Here is a 16909-nt window from a genome sequence, read left to right as displayed (position 1 = left end):
ACATTCCACCGACTACCCGCCCCTGGGGGCCAAGACGGAGCCACACCCGACCCCGCGGATAGCCCTGCGATAGCTTGTCAGCTTCTAAATCCCGTACAGACAGCACATTGCGGGTTGGTTTTTCATGTCAAGAATCCTATACCTAACGAAACGCGCCTGCGCCCACCATAGCCAGCGCAGCAGTGGACGTCGCTCGTTCGCCCTGCGTTCCTTGCGGCCCGTTATGCCATGTCAGTGACGGACAGCGCTTCCACTTGGTCCACGTTTCTGTCGGACCTGTCGGCATCGGATGAGTCCACAGCGATCCACAGCGAAGACGTTTTCCATTGAGCGTTTGTACAAATCTGCGCCGAAATACGCGAGCGCGACCCTCAGCGATTGCTGGGTAGGTTCTCCAGACATCATGACCAAATTATAGCATTCATTGGCGCGTTAGATGAATCAACCGGTCTCGACACATCCAACAGTCTGAGTTCGGTCTTCTGGTCCAAGGCCTTCGAAACAGTCCTCGTAAGACACTTAGACTAGATCGCAATGCCACTTGGACCTGCTCTCTAGTGTCAATCTAGGCAGCACTGAAGACACGGCAGAAAGATACGCTCTTTCAACAGTATCTCCCGAAGCTCGGTGACGTACGGTGCTGAGCTCTCCCTATTCCCAGACAATGAAAAGGTTCAGAAACCACTTCAGCAAATTTTTGCGATATATATGGAATGCTACGAAAAGATGCTGCAACACATTGTATCACTGCAAACCGCCCGTGAGTTTACAAGCCACCGAATTGTTTACCTCTAAGCTAATAATGAAAGTAGTCGAATTCGAAACCTTCCTCGAACAGATCGAATCTGCATCCGGAACGATAGCTACATTAAAGGAGGAGTGGGAAGGGTTGGTCAACGAAGCTGCCAAAGAACTCGCAGCGGCCCGGCGGCACCCACTCAATACAGCTACTACAACGGTACACTCGGCCCAATGAATCCTTACACGACAAGAGCGTCATTTGAGTGGCAGGAGACATTAGGGCAAGGCACATATGGACAAGTATCAAAGGTCCGCGAAACATCTACCGGGACGTTCTATGCTCAAAAAATCATCCGCGTCACCGATCCTAGGTCGAAAGCCCGAGTAGAAAAGGAGGTTCTTAACGGGGTGTCCATCATGCAAAAGCTTCGCCATCACCATATCGCTTCAGTTCAGTTCCACGTCTTCGAGCTTGATACATACAGCATCATCATGTTGCCAGTCGCCGAATGCGACCTTCGGCGCTACCCGCGCCGATGCATCGACGCACAGTTTCCAAGAACAGACCTGACTCACCTCACGTCCTGGTTTGGATGTCTCGTTGGCGCGCTAGCATTTGCACATTCCAAACACATCAAACGCGAAGACATCAAGCCTGGCAATATCTTAATAAAGGACCACCAGCCTTACCTCGCTGGCTTTGGCTGCGCAAAGGACTTTTCAGGGCTGGATAGTTCAACTTCTTTAGACACCCTTACATTTGGAACACCAGTGTACTGGGCTCCGGAAGGCCAGCCACGAGGACGAAGCACTGATGTCTTCTCTCTTGGATGTGTCTTCAGCGAAAGCTCACAGTCAGACACAAACGAAGTCTGGAAGAATACCAAGCCTTTCGATATGTTCAACATCGCGATAATGCTTATGCTTTCCGGGAGAACCTGGATAAGGTTATCGATTGGCTAGACGACATAGTTCCCCAAAGTGATTCTGTCGGGATCTTACTAAAGGAGCAGACTTTCAAGATGTTGGAGCGCAATGTGCCCAGAAGGAAAGAAGCGAAAGACATCAAGCGAGGTCTCCGATTGGAAGGGGATACTGTTTTCTGTTCAACCTGCTTCTAACGGGTGGTCTGTCAAAATGGATGGGTCACTGAAGGCCTTTCAAGCTCTGCTATATAACAAGATCTCACTTGATTAGAGGGTAGGCTGCGGTGATATAGTCCACGAATCTTTTCTTTTTGCCTGGAGGGGATTACCTGGTCGATCTTGATTGCCCGCGATGAGCGTGGTATGCTGAATTTGTCTTTTTGCAAGGAGTGTGGGTATCAACATGGGGTTTCGTCGATAGGTCACGACGGTCACGATGGGATTACATCTCAACAGCCAGTATTGGCTGACACCTTTACTGGTATATTGGACGAAATCCTCACTCTATAAGTGGGAATGCAAATCCATCATTACCCACAGAATTTGTTGCTCCTTTGTCAATATCTTCCTCTGGCCGCACATTATTTCTACAGGTCTTCTCTCATAGAACCACAGAAGCCTCGTCAGTGATGGTGAGCGTTGAAATATCAGGATCATTGAACGGAACATCGAAACGATCGATCTCATCGGCCCAAGGAATGCCCTTCTGAGCGCCCAGCTTCGTAATTGTTAGAGCAGCAGCTTTATTCGCACGAGTGACAGCGCGCCTGATGTCCCACCTTCCTACTTCCTTCTGCCGTAAATAGTCGGAAGCATATGCACCAGTAAACGTATCCCTGACGAATCAATCAGTGCCGCTATAGTTTGGGGGTGCAGAAAACTCACCCTGCACCTGTGGTATCTACAACCTCAACTTTGTACGCTGGGCAATGGTCACGATCCGTTGCAGTTGCGTAGTAGGCTCCTTTTTCTCCAAGAGTGACCACAACGTTTTTAACCCCCCGGTTAAGGAATTCCTGGCAAATGACGGGCCAAGTATCTTTGTTCACCTCATCCAAGTCGCGGCCAGACATGATGGCTGCTTCTGACTCGTTGACCAACAAGTGAGTAATATACCGATACGTGCGCTTTGTTATCGGGCTTGCTGGTGCTGCATTCAAACAGAAATCGATGCCAGCTTTGCCAGCCGTCTCTATCATCTGCTCGACCACTTCCTTGTGGATCTCCATTTGGGCGACGCAGAGGTCTGGTCGTACACCATGGCCAAGATCCTCCACTTTCAAGAAATGCTCTTTAGTCCAGGTCGCCGTTGCACCGAGAGTGAAAAGACATCTATTCTCGCGTGTGTAGTTCTCCACCATAACGAAGCAAATGCTCGACTGAGTATTGGGCACCGTGACGATGCCGGAAGAGTCAACGCCGTTCTTGTTCAACTCAGCGTAGAACCGTTCTCCGTATTTATCATCACCAACTGCACCGACCATTCTGACATTTATTTCCAGCTCATAGCCAGAGAGGTTGATGAGTTGATCCTGGGCTGCTCGGAGCTCCTCGGCGGTTGTCGGCTCTGCTTGATCATCGTTTGGCTTCTCTAAGGTCTCTATTGCTGGTGTTTCGTGGGCATCCATAGGCTTCTTGTGACAGGTACGGTATGTCGCGATTGCAGAGTTGGCACCTTTTCCACCCAGAGCTTCGAAGTACTCATTCGCCAGGAGACTTTCACCGCCATCGGGGATACGGTTCGCAATCATAATCAGATCATAGTCTAATCCTCCAATAATGGAAATGGTTTTTGGCGCCATTTTGTATGTTTTGAGGGCGAGCTTTCACAGCGATAAGTAGGCAATAAAGTTGAGATAGTAATTCTCGTTGTGTTGTTCTGGAAGGGGGAGGTGCTATGAATGATACAAGCGGTACCTACGGCGGACTGTTAGCTGGTAAAGGGAAAAAACTAATTGCGAATTTAAAAATTCTTTACCCTGCACCTAATTGCTACTTATAACTTTATAATTATTTTATATATGTTTATACACATTAATTTTATAATGCTTAGTAAGCGTTTTCTAAATAGTTACATTGTACAAGTGCTTATAGTATAGTAGCAACGTAGAAGAACGTCCTAAGATTAACTTTAAACTATACTAACTTTATCTACTTAGGCTTTTTTATAAAGGTGTTAACGTACCTAACAGGTTGGCCGGCCACACAGGTTGGCCGGCCACTTTTGCTAAGCCCCCACTAAACTCTACCTATCTACATAATGCCTTAACAACAACACTAGATTAAATTTTCTAAAGAACGTTAGATACAGCTTACTCTTTAAGCTCTTAAATAAGACTTAAAACTCTTCTTACAACGCGCTATAGCTATCTATAATATCTTTTACACAACACTAAGTAATTAACACGCTAGACAGCCTTTATAAGCAAAATGCTAGCCTAAATTAAGGAATCTAACTAAGCTTAAAAAAGAGGTAGTTGTTAAGTATATACTTAAGCTTATTACACGTAGATTTCCCTCTAGGCTTATAGCTGTAGCTAATATAGCTAATTCCTTGCCTACAGAGCGTAATCTAGGCTAGGTTAGCTTAAACTAGACTAGTATGTAAGTTAAGCACTGCCTTAAGTTTATAATAAAGTTTAATTATAAGTATAATTATAAAAGAGTGCTTTATAAGGATTTAGAGGTTATCTAAGGCTAGTTTTGCCTAGTAGCTAACATAAAAGCTAAGTACAGTATCTAGAATAAAAACAGGTATAACTTTAATAAGTTAAGCTTTATAATAAGCTAGATATTAACTAAAGTAGTTGTTATAGCTTTAAAGAGATAAAAACAGCTAAAGGTAATATAGTAAGGTAATAAAAAGTAGATAATAGTTATCTAAGGCATTAATATAACAAAGTAGGCTATAAGATTATAAAGCTTTAAGCAGTAAATAAAGCTGCTACATAATATAAATTACATAAAAGAAAGTAAATTTAAGCAAAAAAGACTTTAATAGTTAAAGATAAGGCTTATCTAACTGCTTTAAAGAAGTTTAGAGCACATAGTAATAAAAAGAAGCTAAAAACGCAGGTGCGCGCTAAAGAAAGTAAGCTAAGTTAAAAGTAATATAAGTAGTGTAATTAAACTAGGCATAACTTACATACATATAAGTAAGTAGTAAAAGTAGACTCTAAATAATATCTTATGTTGTATTACTTTATATAGGGCTAAAGTAGGCTGTTTTGCAAGAGAATAGGGTAGTTTTAGTAGAGGCTTAGCAAAAGTAGCTGGCCAACCTGTGTGGCCGGCCAACCTGTTAGGTACGTTAACTTTAATTTAAGCTTAAATTATATAAAAAAGTGTAAAGTATTAAATTAAGATAAAAGGTAAATAAGCTTATAACGTACTTTACAGGCGAGTTGCTTACACACCTAAGTTACTTACTTTTACTAAGACCCTACTAAACTACTTTTTTTACACTAATGTATTCCTAATAATACTACTTAAACACGCTAAAAAAACATTAGATATAGCTTACACTTTAAAGTTTTAAATAAAATATAAAACTTTTAAAGAAATATGCTACAGCTATGTATAAAGTCCTTTAAAAGATAATAAATAACTATAGCACTAGATAACTTTTATAAGCTAATTCTATAGCTAACTTATAAAAATTAGGTAATAAAAAAAAGCAGGTAATTATTAAGACTATACTTAAGCTATATGTGTAAGGATTTTTCTTTTAAATAGTATTTATAGCTAATATAGCTAATTCTTTGCGCGCTAAGCATAATCTAGGCTATATTAGCATAAACTAGCCTAGTATGTTTATAAAGTGTTATTTAAAGCTTAAAGTAAAGTTTTAAGTGTAAGTATAGTTAATAAATATTTAGCCTATAATAAAGCTTATTTTTATTAAAGTTATATATGTTATTATTTTAGATACTATACTTAGCTTTAATATTCTTTATAAGGCTAAACCTGCCTTAAATTACTTTAGAACTCTTATAAAAAGCTTTTTTATAGTTATACTACACTTAAACATTACTTTAAGGTTTAAATAACACTTTCTAAACATACTAGGCTAGTTTATGCTAATATAGCCTAGATTATACTTAGCGTGTAAAGAATTAGCTATATTAGCTATAAATGCTATTTAAAAAAAATCTTTATATATATAGCTTAAGTATAGTTTTAATAATTACCTACTCTTTTTTATTACCTAGCCTTTATAAGTTAGCTGTAGAATTAGCTTATAAAAGTTATTTAGTGCTATAGTTATTTTTTATTTTTTAAAAAACTTTATATATAGCTACAGCATGTTTTTTTAAGAGTTTTATGTCTTATTTAAAAGCTTAAAGTGTAAGCTGTATTTAAGGTTCTTTTAGTGCGTTTAAGTAGTGTTGTTAGAAATGTATTAGTGTAAGAAAAGTAGTTTAGTAGGGTCTTAGCAAAAGTAAGCAACTTAGGTGTGTAAGCAACTTGCTTATAGAGTATGTTATACTACTAGAAAAAGTTAAACACTTTTAGCTCTTCAAGTAATTTAAGCTACTATTGTAATTTATAGAGTTTTTAAAACTACACTAACTAAAACCTATAATAGTAAACTTGTTGCGTTTGCTAAAAGGTTAACCTTCTAGCTAGCACAGTAGAAGGATATATATAGACGGATAGCTGTATGCGACACACACCCTAGCTTAAACAATAGAACAAGAGAGGTAAAACAACCTTAACATACTCTCTTCTAGCCTAAGCAATAGAACTTAGAGATAGATCTTAATATAAGATAGTCTTTATAATAAACATACTGCCTAAATACTTTTTACTAAGTTTAGGAATTAAACACATAGTGCTTAGAGATAATGCATTTTTATTAGTAAAATAAGAGTGTAAAAATTTTTATGCGCTAACTATCTACACTACACTGTAAACTAGGCTTATAGCTGTTGCGTTTGCTAAAAGGTTAACCTTCTAGCTAGCACAGCAGAAGGATATATATAGATAGATAGCTGTATGTGACAAAACTTTTATAACATAATAATATAACTAACTTAAAAAAAATTAGTTATTATAAAGCATGTACTGAGATTTATAAGATTATTTTTTTACTTTAAGTTCTAAAACGTATAGCTTCTAATCTATAAGCTATTATATTTTAAGCTATATTACGCTAGATTAGTGTAAACTAGATAATAAACTTTATTAAACATATTTTTATAGGCCTCTAAGAGCATTAAAGCCTATGGCTAATAGGGCAATTGTCTAGCCGGATGACGTTGACCACAGCAGATCCCTCTTGTGCACAGGATATTTAATTTAGTGAGCTACGTAAATTTCGGATGTTGAAGCATGCAGACTCAGTCTGGGCTGTTCATCTCGGTGAACTGTGCCTCCATCATGCCTCGGCGCTTTCCTGATTCATAAGGAAGGGAGACAAGACAGAGAGCGGACTTTGACATTGCTTATATCCAACTAAACTTGTTATGGCAAGCTTTTAATAATGGTAGTGGACTACGCCGCAGTTTGGATAATAAGGGATCTGACTAAAGTCCTGGGGGTTTGATACTCAGCTCCTGCGCATTATGTCTTATTGGTTCCAGCCCTTGCGTCAGCCAATGTATTATAGCAGGAACACGACGGCGAGACCGAACGCCGTGTGAAGCTTTATTGACACAATAGTAAATGGCAATAATCCTAGTCCCGAAAAGACACCTGAATATCTTATGGGGTCGCGAACGCATTCGGAGCAGGTCTCGTTGCCTAGTGCGAATCTACCCTCGATTTGCAGCTGCAGTCTCTATCTTAGGCCGTGCTGTGATTTGGTGAATGCATCCACGTGGCACAGCAGTACAATCCTACCAGGAGTTGGCGCTCCTCCTCTGCCAATCATATGTGTGTTGCCTTGATATTACAATGCCTTTATTCCTTACCCTGCCCCTCAACGTTTGGGCACTGGAGAGCTCTTGGATGAGATTGTTTTGTAGTATCTCAAGACGGCCTTACGTAGCTAAGTTTATAAGCCCGGAGACAGTCACCGCCTAACGGTACCAGTCCACTCCACCGCGTGAGACCGCGATCCTACGGATCGGCGCGGTCATTCCCTTTCCTTCTAGCTCTTTCGCCCTTTTCAGGACAATAGCAGCGAAAATCAAGAGAAACCTCCCATGATGTGGCCTTTTGTGTCATACCCAGAGTGCTCACCGGAAGATGTTGACGGAAAAGCCTACGATTACATTGTTGTTGGAGGTAAGGTTGGACTCACTTTACAGGGGGTCCTTCTCTAACTGCGGAAACGCGAACATTCTAGGTGGAACGGTTGGTTGTGTTCTCGCTTCACGTCTTTCTGAGGACCCAAACGTTTCTGTTCTTCTAATTGAAAGAGGACGTGTGAAGAACAATCTTGTTTCGCGAATACCATTACTAAGTCAGAATATGTTTTGGACGGATACCTTGCAGGTCCAAAGCACGATCTGGTCAGAGCCGATACATCACGCCCACGGGAGGAGCAATCAGCTTTGGACAGTCAACGGCATTGGTGGTGCTTCTCGTCTCAATGCCATGCTCTGGACTCGAGGCAGCCCAGGAAACTATACCATGTGGAGCAATATGGGGTTGAAAGATTGGGCATGGGATAAGGTTGAGCCATACTTTAGGAGACTTGAGAATGCTACTGAGCCGTTAGATAAGTCTCGGTCTCATATGAGAGGCCGTGGTGGACCCATCAAGTTGCGCAAGCCACCGTATCCGTTCAAGTGGCTAAAGTAGTAAGCCTCCTTGGAGCTTAGAACGAACGCGAAACTAAACTAATATTCATCCCGCAGTCTTGAGAAAGCGGCTAGAAACATTGGTATTTCGATTTTGGACGATTGCAACGACCCAGGCGCCCCTTCATGCGGCTACTTTCCCCTCGAAACTGCCATTGACAAGAATGGGGAAAGGGTTTCAGCCTTGACGGCGTACCTGAGCAAAACTATTGCTCGAGAGAGGATTAAGCATTTGCGCGTGTGCACTGGCACAGTTGCGTCCCGCTTGGAAATAGCTGGCGATGAACAAATTGGGCGCGCCGTCACTGGGGTATATATTCGGTCTTCCACTGGTCCAAAAACAGGCAAACACTATCTCGTCAAAGCCCAAAGAGAGGTCATTCTAACTTGCGGAGCCATGAATACTCCTCAGTTACTGCTTCTGAGTGGCATTGGACCCGGTGGGGAAAACTCGACTGAGTCAAGTCTAGGCATTCCCCTCATTAAGGAGCTGCCTGGCGTAGGAGCTGACTTTTCTGACCACTACGCCATCCCAATTATGCTCGAGCTACCCAAGAAGGAGACACTACACTTTCTTGAGAGCGCAATATGGGGCCTTTGGCATATACTTTTATGGATCTTCACCGGAAAAGGATGGATGAGCTTCAGCTCGGCGCCAGCTGCCATCTTCCTCCATACAGACTCAATCGACGAGGCAGCCATGCAAGTTACGACATCACACATAGAGGACTCATCATGTAATCATGAAGTTCCTAATATCGAAATTATGATCATACCCCTCAACTCACTTGAACGCGCTGTGCTAGGGCGCTCGCTCTTTTCTATCTATCCCACTATACTGCAACCTCGGGCCACAGGTAAAGTTTCAAATCCACTCCCATAGAGGCAAACGACTAGTAATCACTAACGCTCCGTTACCAGGCCGCCTTGAGATAACGAGTACGGACCCCCTTATTAATCCCAGAATAACGCATCCGATGTTCGGCCACAAGGACGATCTAAAAGCGGCTCGGGTGGCCGTTCGCTTATCTATGCGGTTGGCTGCCGAGTTCCAAACGTTATATCCATTCTCAGCTCCCTTTGCATTTGCGCCTGGTAATGAATTGCAGACTCTCAGTGAGTGGGAGAAGCTAGGTAAGGTTGAGCCACCACCTGTTGAAAAGACGATCATAGAGTCGTCACTAGTTGAAACTCTTACAGGCCTCTACGTGGATCTCAAGGATGAGGCGAAAAAGGAATGCCAATTCGCCATCCGCTCAGGAGGGCAAACCGCTTGGGCGGGCGCTGCTAATATTGAAGGCGGTGTAACTCTTGATCTAAGAAAGCTGAACACAGTCAAAGTGAATTCAGCTACGGCGACCGTGTCACTTGGCGCAGGCGGTACATGGGACCTGGTTTACTCCAAGCTGGACCCTATGTATCTCAACGTCAATGGCGGCCGCACGGCCGGCGTGGGCATTGGGGGCTTGAGTACCGGAGGCGGTATTTCTTATTTCGGGACTCGTTATGGCTGGACAGCAGATACCGTTCTCAACTTTGAGGTGGTGCTGGCAGATGGGACTATTGTTAACGCTAATGAGAACGAAAATTCAGATCTTTTATGGGCTCTACGGGGCGGTAGCAACAACTTCGGCATCGTCACCCGCATTGACATGCAAACTTTTGAGCAAGAACCTTTTTTGGTGGTTTTGCGTACTATCTGCCAGATGTTTGGGTCGATGTAGTCCACGAGTTTATTAGGATCAACGACCCAGTGACATACGACGAATTCGCACACCTGACATTGACCTGGGGTTTCTCCGCTTCTGCTGGCCTTGTTGTTGCAAACCAGCTGGAATATACCAAGCCTATAGAGGATCCTCCCATTTTTGCGAAGACAAGGAGCCTGCCCGTATTGTTTCGTAGAGATGGTATCTCCAACGTCACGCAGCTTTCCAAGGACTTGAGGGATCAGGCGGCGAGTGGCCAACGGTAAGTGTTCAAAATCATCGCTTTGTGTTACATTTCCTTGTTCGGTTCTGACTGTGTTGACCCCGGTATTTTCTGGAATACACTTACTTTTGTGTCTACTGAGGCAGCCATCAACGCCACATTCTTCCGCTTCAATGAAAGCCTCCCAACTATAGCACGAGTTTCAGGCATTGTCTCGTCGCCCACCCTGGAGCCCCTCCCACCAGCACTTTATGCGCGTCACCAGGCCTCCAACTCCCTTGGCTTCGGCCATAGAGAGAACCTGAACCAGTCGCTAGTCATCGCCTTATTGAGCATCAGCTACACATTCGCGAATGATGACCAGATCATCAAGACATATGGCCACTCACTCATGGATGCAATCAGCCAAGATATGAAGAAGTTGGACGCATTTGATCCATACTTGTCCTTGAACTATGCGGCACCGTACCAGGATCCTCTATCTAGTTACACAGATGCCAACATGCGCCGTTTGCGTGAGATTGCAGCCAAGTGGGACCCTCACGGGACATTCCAACACCAAGTTCCAGGCGGGTTCAAACTCTTTACTCACCTGAATCTTCTTTAGCTTTATTTTTTGTACAAGGGCCTGTACTCTAAGTCTGCGGAAATTGAGCACCCCTAAATCTAGATAGTGCTAATTTAAGGTACTGGAGATTACTGTGAATGTACTTGGTCGATGCGGCGCAGAGATAAACAAAGGCTATTGTCGAGTACTTTCAACAATGGATGGGCGATATTCTGCTGATTTGCCTAGCCACCGCACCGACCACGCACACTGCTTATGCCTGATACGACAGTAGCCCGGCTGTCGACCACGACTTCAGAATTTGCGCCCCCCCCCTACCTCTCTCTCCCGGAGGAAAAATGGCAGCAGGAGCAAATTCAAATATATTTAAGACTCTATTGTCACTTGCATCACCTCCATCAAGCCGACCTACCTCGCCGCTGCTATTAAACACGTATACACACTAAACTGCTTTACTGTTACTGTCTTACCTATGCTAAACTAATTTACTATTATTATTTAACATGTTATAATTTTTCTAAATAATTTAGTTACATTACACTACATTCCTATCTACATAGAAATGTGTAGCTGCATCTCTAACGCAGCTAGCAACATGCAGCTTTATATACGCAAAAAAGAATAAAAATTAAGAATATATATGTACCTACTTAATCTATAAAATAGAGATTATGTTACCCTATAAAGCTGTAAAACTAAGTAATAAAGATTTACTTAAGTTCTATAAGTAAGACTATTTATTAGTAGATATAATACTAGATTTTCTTAGCTACTAAGACATTAACACTGCTTCTGCTGCTACTTTTTAAAGCCTTTAAATAACACTAATAGCTAGACTACTATCTACTTTTTATTTTAACTTATTTTTATCTTAGTAGTCTAAGTTATGTCTACTAATACACTTATTACTACTTTACCTACTATTGCTGCGCTTATTATTACTACACTAACTACTACTATGCCTATTGCTATTCTACTTACTATTATTACATATACCTTTTTAGCTGTTATATGTAAGTGTGGCTACTAGTATGTTATCTAGCACTAGTAAAAACACCTTACTACTACTATTTCTCTTACACTTATATTACCTTTTCTAACCCTTAGCATCTAAACTACTAGCTCTTACTCTAAAAGCTAGAACATTAAGCTTAAAAACTACGCTGCCCTACTGTAGCTTGCTATATTAATTATTGCCTATTCTCTCTGTCTACAACCTAGAACTCTAGTTCTAGAGTAACTAGAACTTTTTTTAAAACCTACACTATTATTACTTATTATAAACAAGGCCTACTGCTGCTGTTGCACAGCTGCTGCACATAATTGCAAAACTCCTAAGATCTTATAACTTTAAGAATAATTCTACACTATACTAACACTTATACGCTAGTAGGTTCTGCTTTATTTACTAATAAAAAGACACTAAACACTTAAAAAAGAGAGCCTTAAAAATACTTACTACTTACTAAATATAAGAGGTATAAAAAAGTTTACTAGGAAAATACAGAGAGATAGATATTTTACATGTATAGGCTATTAAAAGGTATGCTATTACTAAGGAATTGCTTATGTAATAAACTACTAGTGCCCTCTAGGCTAGAGCCGGGCGTAATAAAGACATCCATCCATCTGATACGACAGTATAGCGTTGGTGAGGGGTCGATATTGACCATATGTTCGGTACCGAGAAACACGGCGCGTGGGCTGTACAAGTAGTTTTTACCCGCTGCCTCCCTGGGGTGGATTTAGTAGATGCATAGATTTAATAATCTGCACCCTCCTGTTTTCCCCATCTACTAAACAGCAACCTTTCTGCCTCGTTTAAATCAACCATGACTGATCGGAAAGGTACAATTATCCTGACCGGGGCAAATGGAGGTCTTGGCTGCGCCATGGTTTCCTAAATCGTTTCATCGCCACAGCTGAACGCATCTTACCACGGAGTGTATACGGTCCGTAATGTCGCCACTGCAGACTCTCTTGATGCCGTCCTTGTCGATCGAGGTTCACTCCGCAGCCCGCAGCAGGACAACAGCGCCTCTTTACATTCGCACGAGAAGATCTCGCTTGACTTGTCGCGGCGCAGTATTGTCGTGTGCGAAATTCTCTGGATTCTTGGCAATTTGTTAGGACAATAAATCGGCGTTTTCTCTTAGCGCGCATCGCGTAATTCCCTTACCACTTAGTTTTCCCACCTAAATCTGCAACTTTTATAAATTTAACTATAACACATTAGTATCTACACTTATACTTATAATTAACCCTAGGTAAGTTAAGGCTGCAGTTGCCTATATAAAAGGCTTATCTTAACAAATTTTTAGAGTTGTAGAAGCGCAATTCTAGCATGTATTGCCTATATAGTGTTTCTGTACGCCTACCTTGTTAAGCACCTCCTAGTACTCCTGTACCCCCCTAATTCACTTCCTGTAGCCTCTCTACGCGTACCTAGATAAATATACACTAATTTGTACAGCTAGGATAGACCCTAGAGGCTATAGTAGACTAAGAGGGTTGTAGTATAACAGCTGTTTGTAATGTTATTAGGAACTTAAAAAAGTATAGCTGTGTGCGTAAACTAGTACAGCGCGCCCTTAGTGCTAGGCCTAAGATAACTCCTAAAAACAGTAAGGCTCTATTTAATAAGCTAATTTAATTAGGCTAGATGTATTGCAGTAAGATATAGCAGTAGTTAGAAGTAAAAAAAGGTGTGCAGATTAAGTTATTATTAACTATTAGTAAGTACTTAAAAAATAATAATTAGTTTTATTATATAATGCTGCTTTTCTACATTACTTAAAATAATTAGCTTTAAAAGTTTTATTATAACAGTATAAAGCGCTTTACAGCTAATAATTTAGTGTTTTTAAATAAGTTAATATTTAATAAAAAAAATAGGCTAGTGTTACTATGCATATGCTTTAGTTAGCTATAAAGCTTATTACGCGCAGGATTTAAAAAGAGGGGACACATAGGCAATCCTGCCTGCCTATACCTACTATAGGTATCTCCCTTGCACAGGCATTAAGAAAGAATACTATAGTTAAGAGGAGTTTATAGTTTAAATAGAGAAGTGTTTAATCCTTACACTTTAAGTAATATATAGTAAAAAACTTAGAGTAATAGTCTTTAATAATATGTTAATTTATATAAATTATAAGATTACTAAAATTCTTAAGTAAGCTAGCTATATTATGCGCTACTTACTACCTTACTTGCCTAATTATAACTTAATAAAACTTACCTTTACTGTTCTAAAAGCTTAGATTAAGAGAAATTATATGTACATATAGTCTTAATATTCTGCTAGTAAATTTAGTAATTTTTTAAAAGCAGCGTTACGCAAAAGCAGGTGTAATAGGTTTATAATAAAGCACTTTAAACACGCTGCTAGAGGCCTCTACATTAAGCAGAAAGTGCTTAATTAGGCATGTTACAACCTATGTAATAAAGTAAAGTTTAATTTAAATAATCTAAATAATAAGTAGTAAAAGGGCTATTATAGATCTCTATAGCAGCTAAATATACATATAATTAGGTATTACTGCAGGCACTTTAACTTAATAATGTAACGGCGTAGGCAAGACAATAGGTCTGAATGCGGTATGAATCCACTTAGAGGCATATGGGAGTGCGTAGGGACTCAGAGACCTAGGAATACTAATGACACCTATAGGCCTTGTACGTAGGATATTAGAAAACTACTAAGCTAGCTATAAAGGCAAGGTGCGACTAAATATATAAGGGAATAAGGGTAACAGCAGGGGACTAGGTTAAGTCATAGTTAGGGCTAATATAGAGACCCTTTAGATAGGATCTAAGCAACCTAAGATAGAATAATTTATAGAATTGTTACACTACCCCTTTTTCTATAGGCTAATAGTTTTTATTTGCAGTGTGTAAAAAATATTTAGAACTAATTTAAAACTAATTTAAATAAAATATAATAAGTATAACTATTTTAACTAAAATTTCCTGTTACTAAAAAATAAACTAAAAACCTAATACTAATATAATGCTTTTGTTATAATGTTTTTGTTTAGTAGTAACTAGTAGTGTAGTTATTATTAATATAGCAAATTTATTATTTATAGCAATAAGTGTTTACTTGCCTTACTTATATAGTCTAGTTAATATTATTAGTTTCTTTTTTAGCTATTATTTAAATCTTTACTTTATAGGTATTATTGTGCACCTAACATCTTATAGCTTAGTCTGCTAACTAATTATAGCATTAAAGAAAATTACTATGCTGCTCTGCCCCCCTCCTAGAGCCTTTTTAGAGGTGTTTTAAGTTATCTGCTTTTAGGCTGCCTACGCCCTTACCTGCAGCTTTTAAGTTAAGTTTTCCTTTTAGTCTTTTAAATTAAAGAAATATAAGTATTACACTTTACATAATAAAAAATATAACTTTATATAAATATAGTCTAATATAGCTAGGGTATAGTTTACTAATGCGTGCGTAAGTCCTTTTATATTATAAAGAGAAATTTTTAGTTTTTTAGAGCTATCTTAAGCTATAGGCAGCAGCCTAAAACATAGAAAGTAAAAAAAATAAGAAAAGAGCCTTTAAAGCTATTTTAAAGTTTACTTAGAACCTAGCGCAGGTAGCGCAGGTTGTAAAGAGCTAGAAGGCTAGGCTTCTTATAGCTAGTGTTTAGGTAGCCTTATTCTACTAGAATACTAAGCTGCTTTAATAGGTTTTAGCCTTAGAGGCTTTAGTGTCTAACCTTTAGGCAGACATTGCAGCGCTTTTAAGTAGCTAAGGATAAAGTAAAAGGGGTTTAAAGAGAGTCTAAAGAGAAGAGAGGAGGAGAAAAAGAAGAGAAAGAAGGGCAGAGGAGGAGGAAAAGAAAAGTCTAGAGGTGTCTAATAGCTTACTGTTAGACCTTCTAAGTAACATGTCTATAAAGTTATAATAATATTATATAAAAATATAATCTAACTTCTTACTTTTATACCTTATTATTTACTAAGTAATCTATACCTTTTACACTAGCTTTAAAAGCCTTAATCTACTTACATAAGGCCTTTAGAGGTCCTAGCTAATTTAGATGCTTATTATAAAAAGCCTTTAGTTTATAAAAAGACCCTATAAAATTTAAAGCCTTATACTAGACTAGATTAGAGTTATGTTTTACTTATTTTACTTAGTACTTAAGTGTTTTCTAGTAGAGCTTACTAGTAAGTATTTCCTCTACTTTCTACTTCTCTACTCTATTAATAGTAATTCTAGGGAGTTTTAAAAGTTTTTGTTTTAGAAGTAGATTTTAAAGGTCTTTATAAAGCATATTTAGTGCAAAGATGTTATGTATTTTTAACTCTAAAAGTAGCTTTAGGCAGTATAAGTTTCTAACTTATTTAAGTACCTTAAAAGGGCTTTTTTATTATTTAGATAGTTTTTAGCTAGGTCTTTAAACAGTAAGGTTCTTAGTGTTTAAGTAGACTATGTTGCTAACCTTCTAGTTAACTAGCTAGTAGTAGCAGTTAACTACAGTTTGCATCTAATCCTAGGCCTTTTCTATATAGGTCTTAGCTAACTTCTAGGCTGCATGCATGTAGGTTGCTAATGCTAGAGCATCCTAATAATTTAGCTTGTCTATAGCTGTAATAGGTTCTATAGAATGTTTCTAGTCCTAGCTTTAACATAGTTTAGAGCTATATAAAACTTAATATAAAAACATTTTAATTATTACATAAAGTAAGGTTATCTAAGCCTAATTAATTAGGGGCAGTAAGGAACTCTAGTTGTCTTAGTAAAAAAATACAAAAAGCCTTAGTCTTTAATTAATATACTTATTTATAATCTTTATTTAGCTATTTATTTCTTTATAATAAGTAGTAAAAAGCTTAACTTTTACACCTAAAATTTAACAGAATTTAGACTAAAAACTAGATATAAACTAAAGTCCTTAATTAAAAATAATAGTTTTAGGTGTATAGCTAAAATAGTATACTTATTAAATAAATAAAGCAGCTATTCCTTAGGTGTTAAT

The 16909-nt window shown here is 39.3% G+C and overlaps 5 protein-coding genes across 5 annotated transcripts; 3 read left to right on the top strand and 2 right to left on the bottom strand.

Annotated features, from left to right (window-relative positions):
- The first annotated feature begins 587 nt into the window (after positions 1-587).
- Positions 588-1904, top strand: BDR25DRAFT_44062 (kinase-like protein). Its single transcript, XM_033698577.1, has 2 exons — positions 588-760; positions 810-1904. The coding sequence occupies exons 1-2, from the start codon at positions 714-716 to the stop codon at positions 1702-1704; spliced, it is 942 nt and encodes a 313-aa protein (XP_033554020.1). The 5' UTR covers positions 588-713; the 3' UTR covers positions 1705-1904.
- Positions 1905-2268: 364 nt separating this feature from the next.
- On the bottom strand, positions 2269-3469 carry BDR25DRAFT_276912 (Ribokinase-like protein; the record flags this gene model as incomplete). Its single annotated transcript, XM_033687578.1, has 3 exons — positions 2269-2408; positions 2560-2755; positions 2879-3469. 3 exons carry the CDS (start codon positions 3467-3469, stop codon positions 2269-2271), a joined length of 927 nt encoding a protein of 308 aa, XP_033554019.1.
- Positions 3470-7644: 4175 nt separating this feature from the next.
- Positions 7645-9513, top strand: BDR25DRAFT_371151 (FAD/NAD(P)-binding domain-containing protein; the record flags this gene model as incomplete). Its single annotated transcript, XM_033697177.1, has 4 exons — positions 7645-7898; positions 7960-8416; positions 8474-9273; positions 9338-9513. Coding segments are annotated over exons 1-4 (1515 nt in total), but the record flags the coding sequence as incomplete, so codon positions are not given.
- A 1-nt stretch (position 9514) lies between these two features.
- Positions 9515-10955, top strand: BDR25DRAFT_321623 (FAD-binding domain-containing protein; the record flags this gene model as incomplete). The annotated part of the gene is made up of 4 exons (XM_033691978.1): positions 9515-9532; positions 9580-10098; positions 10149-10377; positions 10495-10955. 4 exons carry the CDS (start codon positions 9515-9517, stop codon positions 10953-10955), a joined length of 1227 nt encoding a protein of 408 aa, XP_033554017.1.
- An 89-nt stretch (positions 10956-11044) lies between these two features.
- On the bottom strand, positions 11045-13079 carry BDR25DRAFT_349073 (uncharacterized protein; the record flags this gene model as incomplete). The annotated part of the gene is made up of 7 exons (XM_033694505.1): positions 11045-11140; positions 11183-11230; positions 11301-11324; positions 12536-12642; positions 12693-12816; positions 12854-12907; positions 12963-13079. The coding sequence occupies 7 exons, from the start codon at positions 13077-13079 to the stop codon at positions 11045-11047; spliced, it is 570 nt and encodes a 189-aa protein (XP_033554016.1).
- Between the last annotated feature and the right edge of the window lie 3830 nt (positions 13080-16909).

This window comes from Lindgomyces ingoldianus (genome assembly GCF_010093535.1).
Source record: "Lindgomyces ingoldianus strain ATCC 200398 unplaced genomic scaffold BDR25scaffold_2, whole genome shotgun sequence".
Classification (NCBI taxonomy): Eukaryota; Fungi; Ascomycota; class Dothideomycetes; order Pleosporales; family Lindgomycetaceae; genus Lindgomyces; species Lindgomyces ingoldianus.
The sequence above is the reverse complement of the archived record's forward strand: the minus strand, read 5'-3'. Positions and strand labels throughout refer to the sequence as shown.

What these genes read in the sequence shown, in the direction of transcription:
- BDR25DRAFT_44062 (XM_033698577.1), top strand. Translation starts at nt 714, where the DNA reads ATGCTACGAAAAGATGCTGCAACACATTGTATCACTGCAAACCGCCC. An exon ending in TGTATCACTGCAAACCGCCC is followed by an intron (nt 761 to 809) that starts GTGAGTTTACAA and finishes TAATAATGAAAG; the next exon opens with TAGTCGAATTCGAAACCTTC.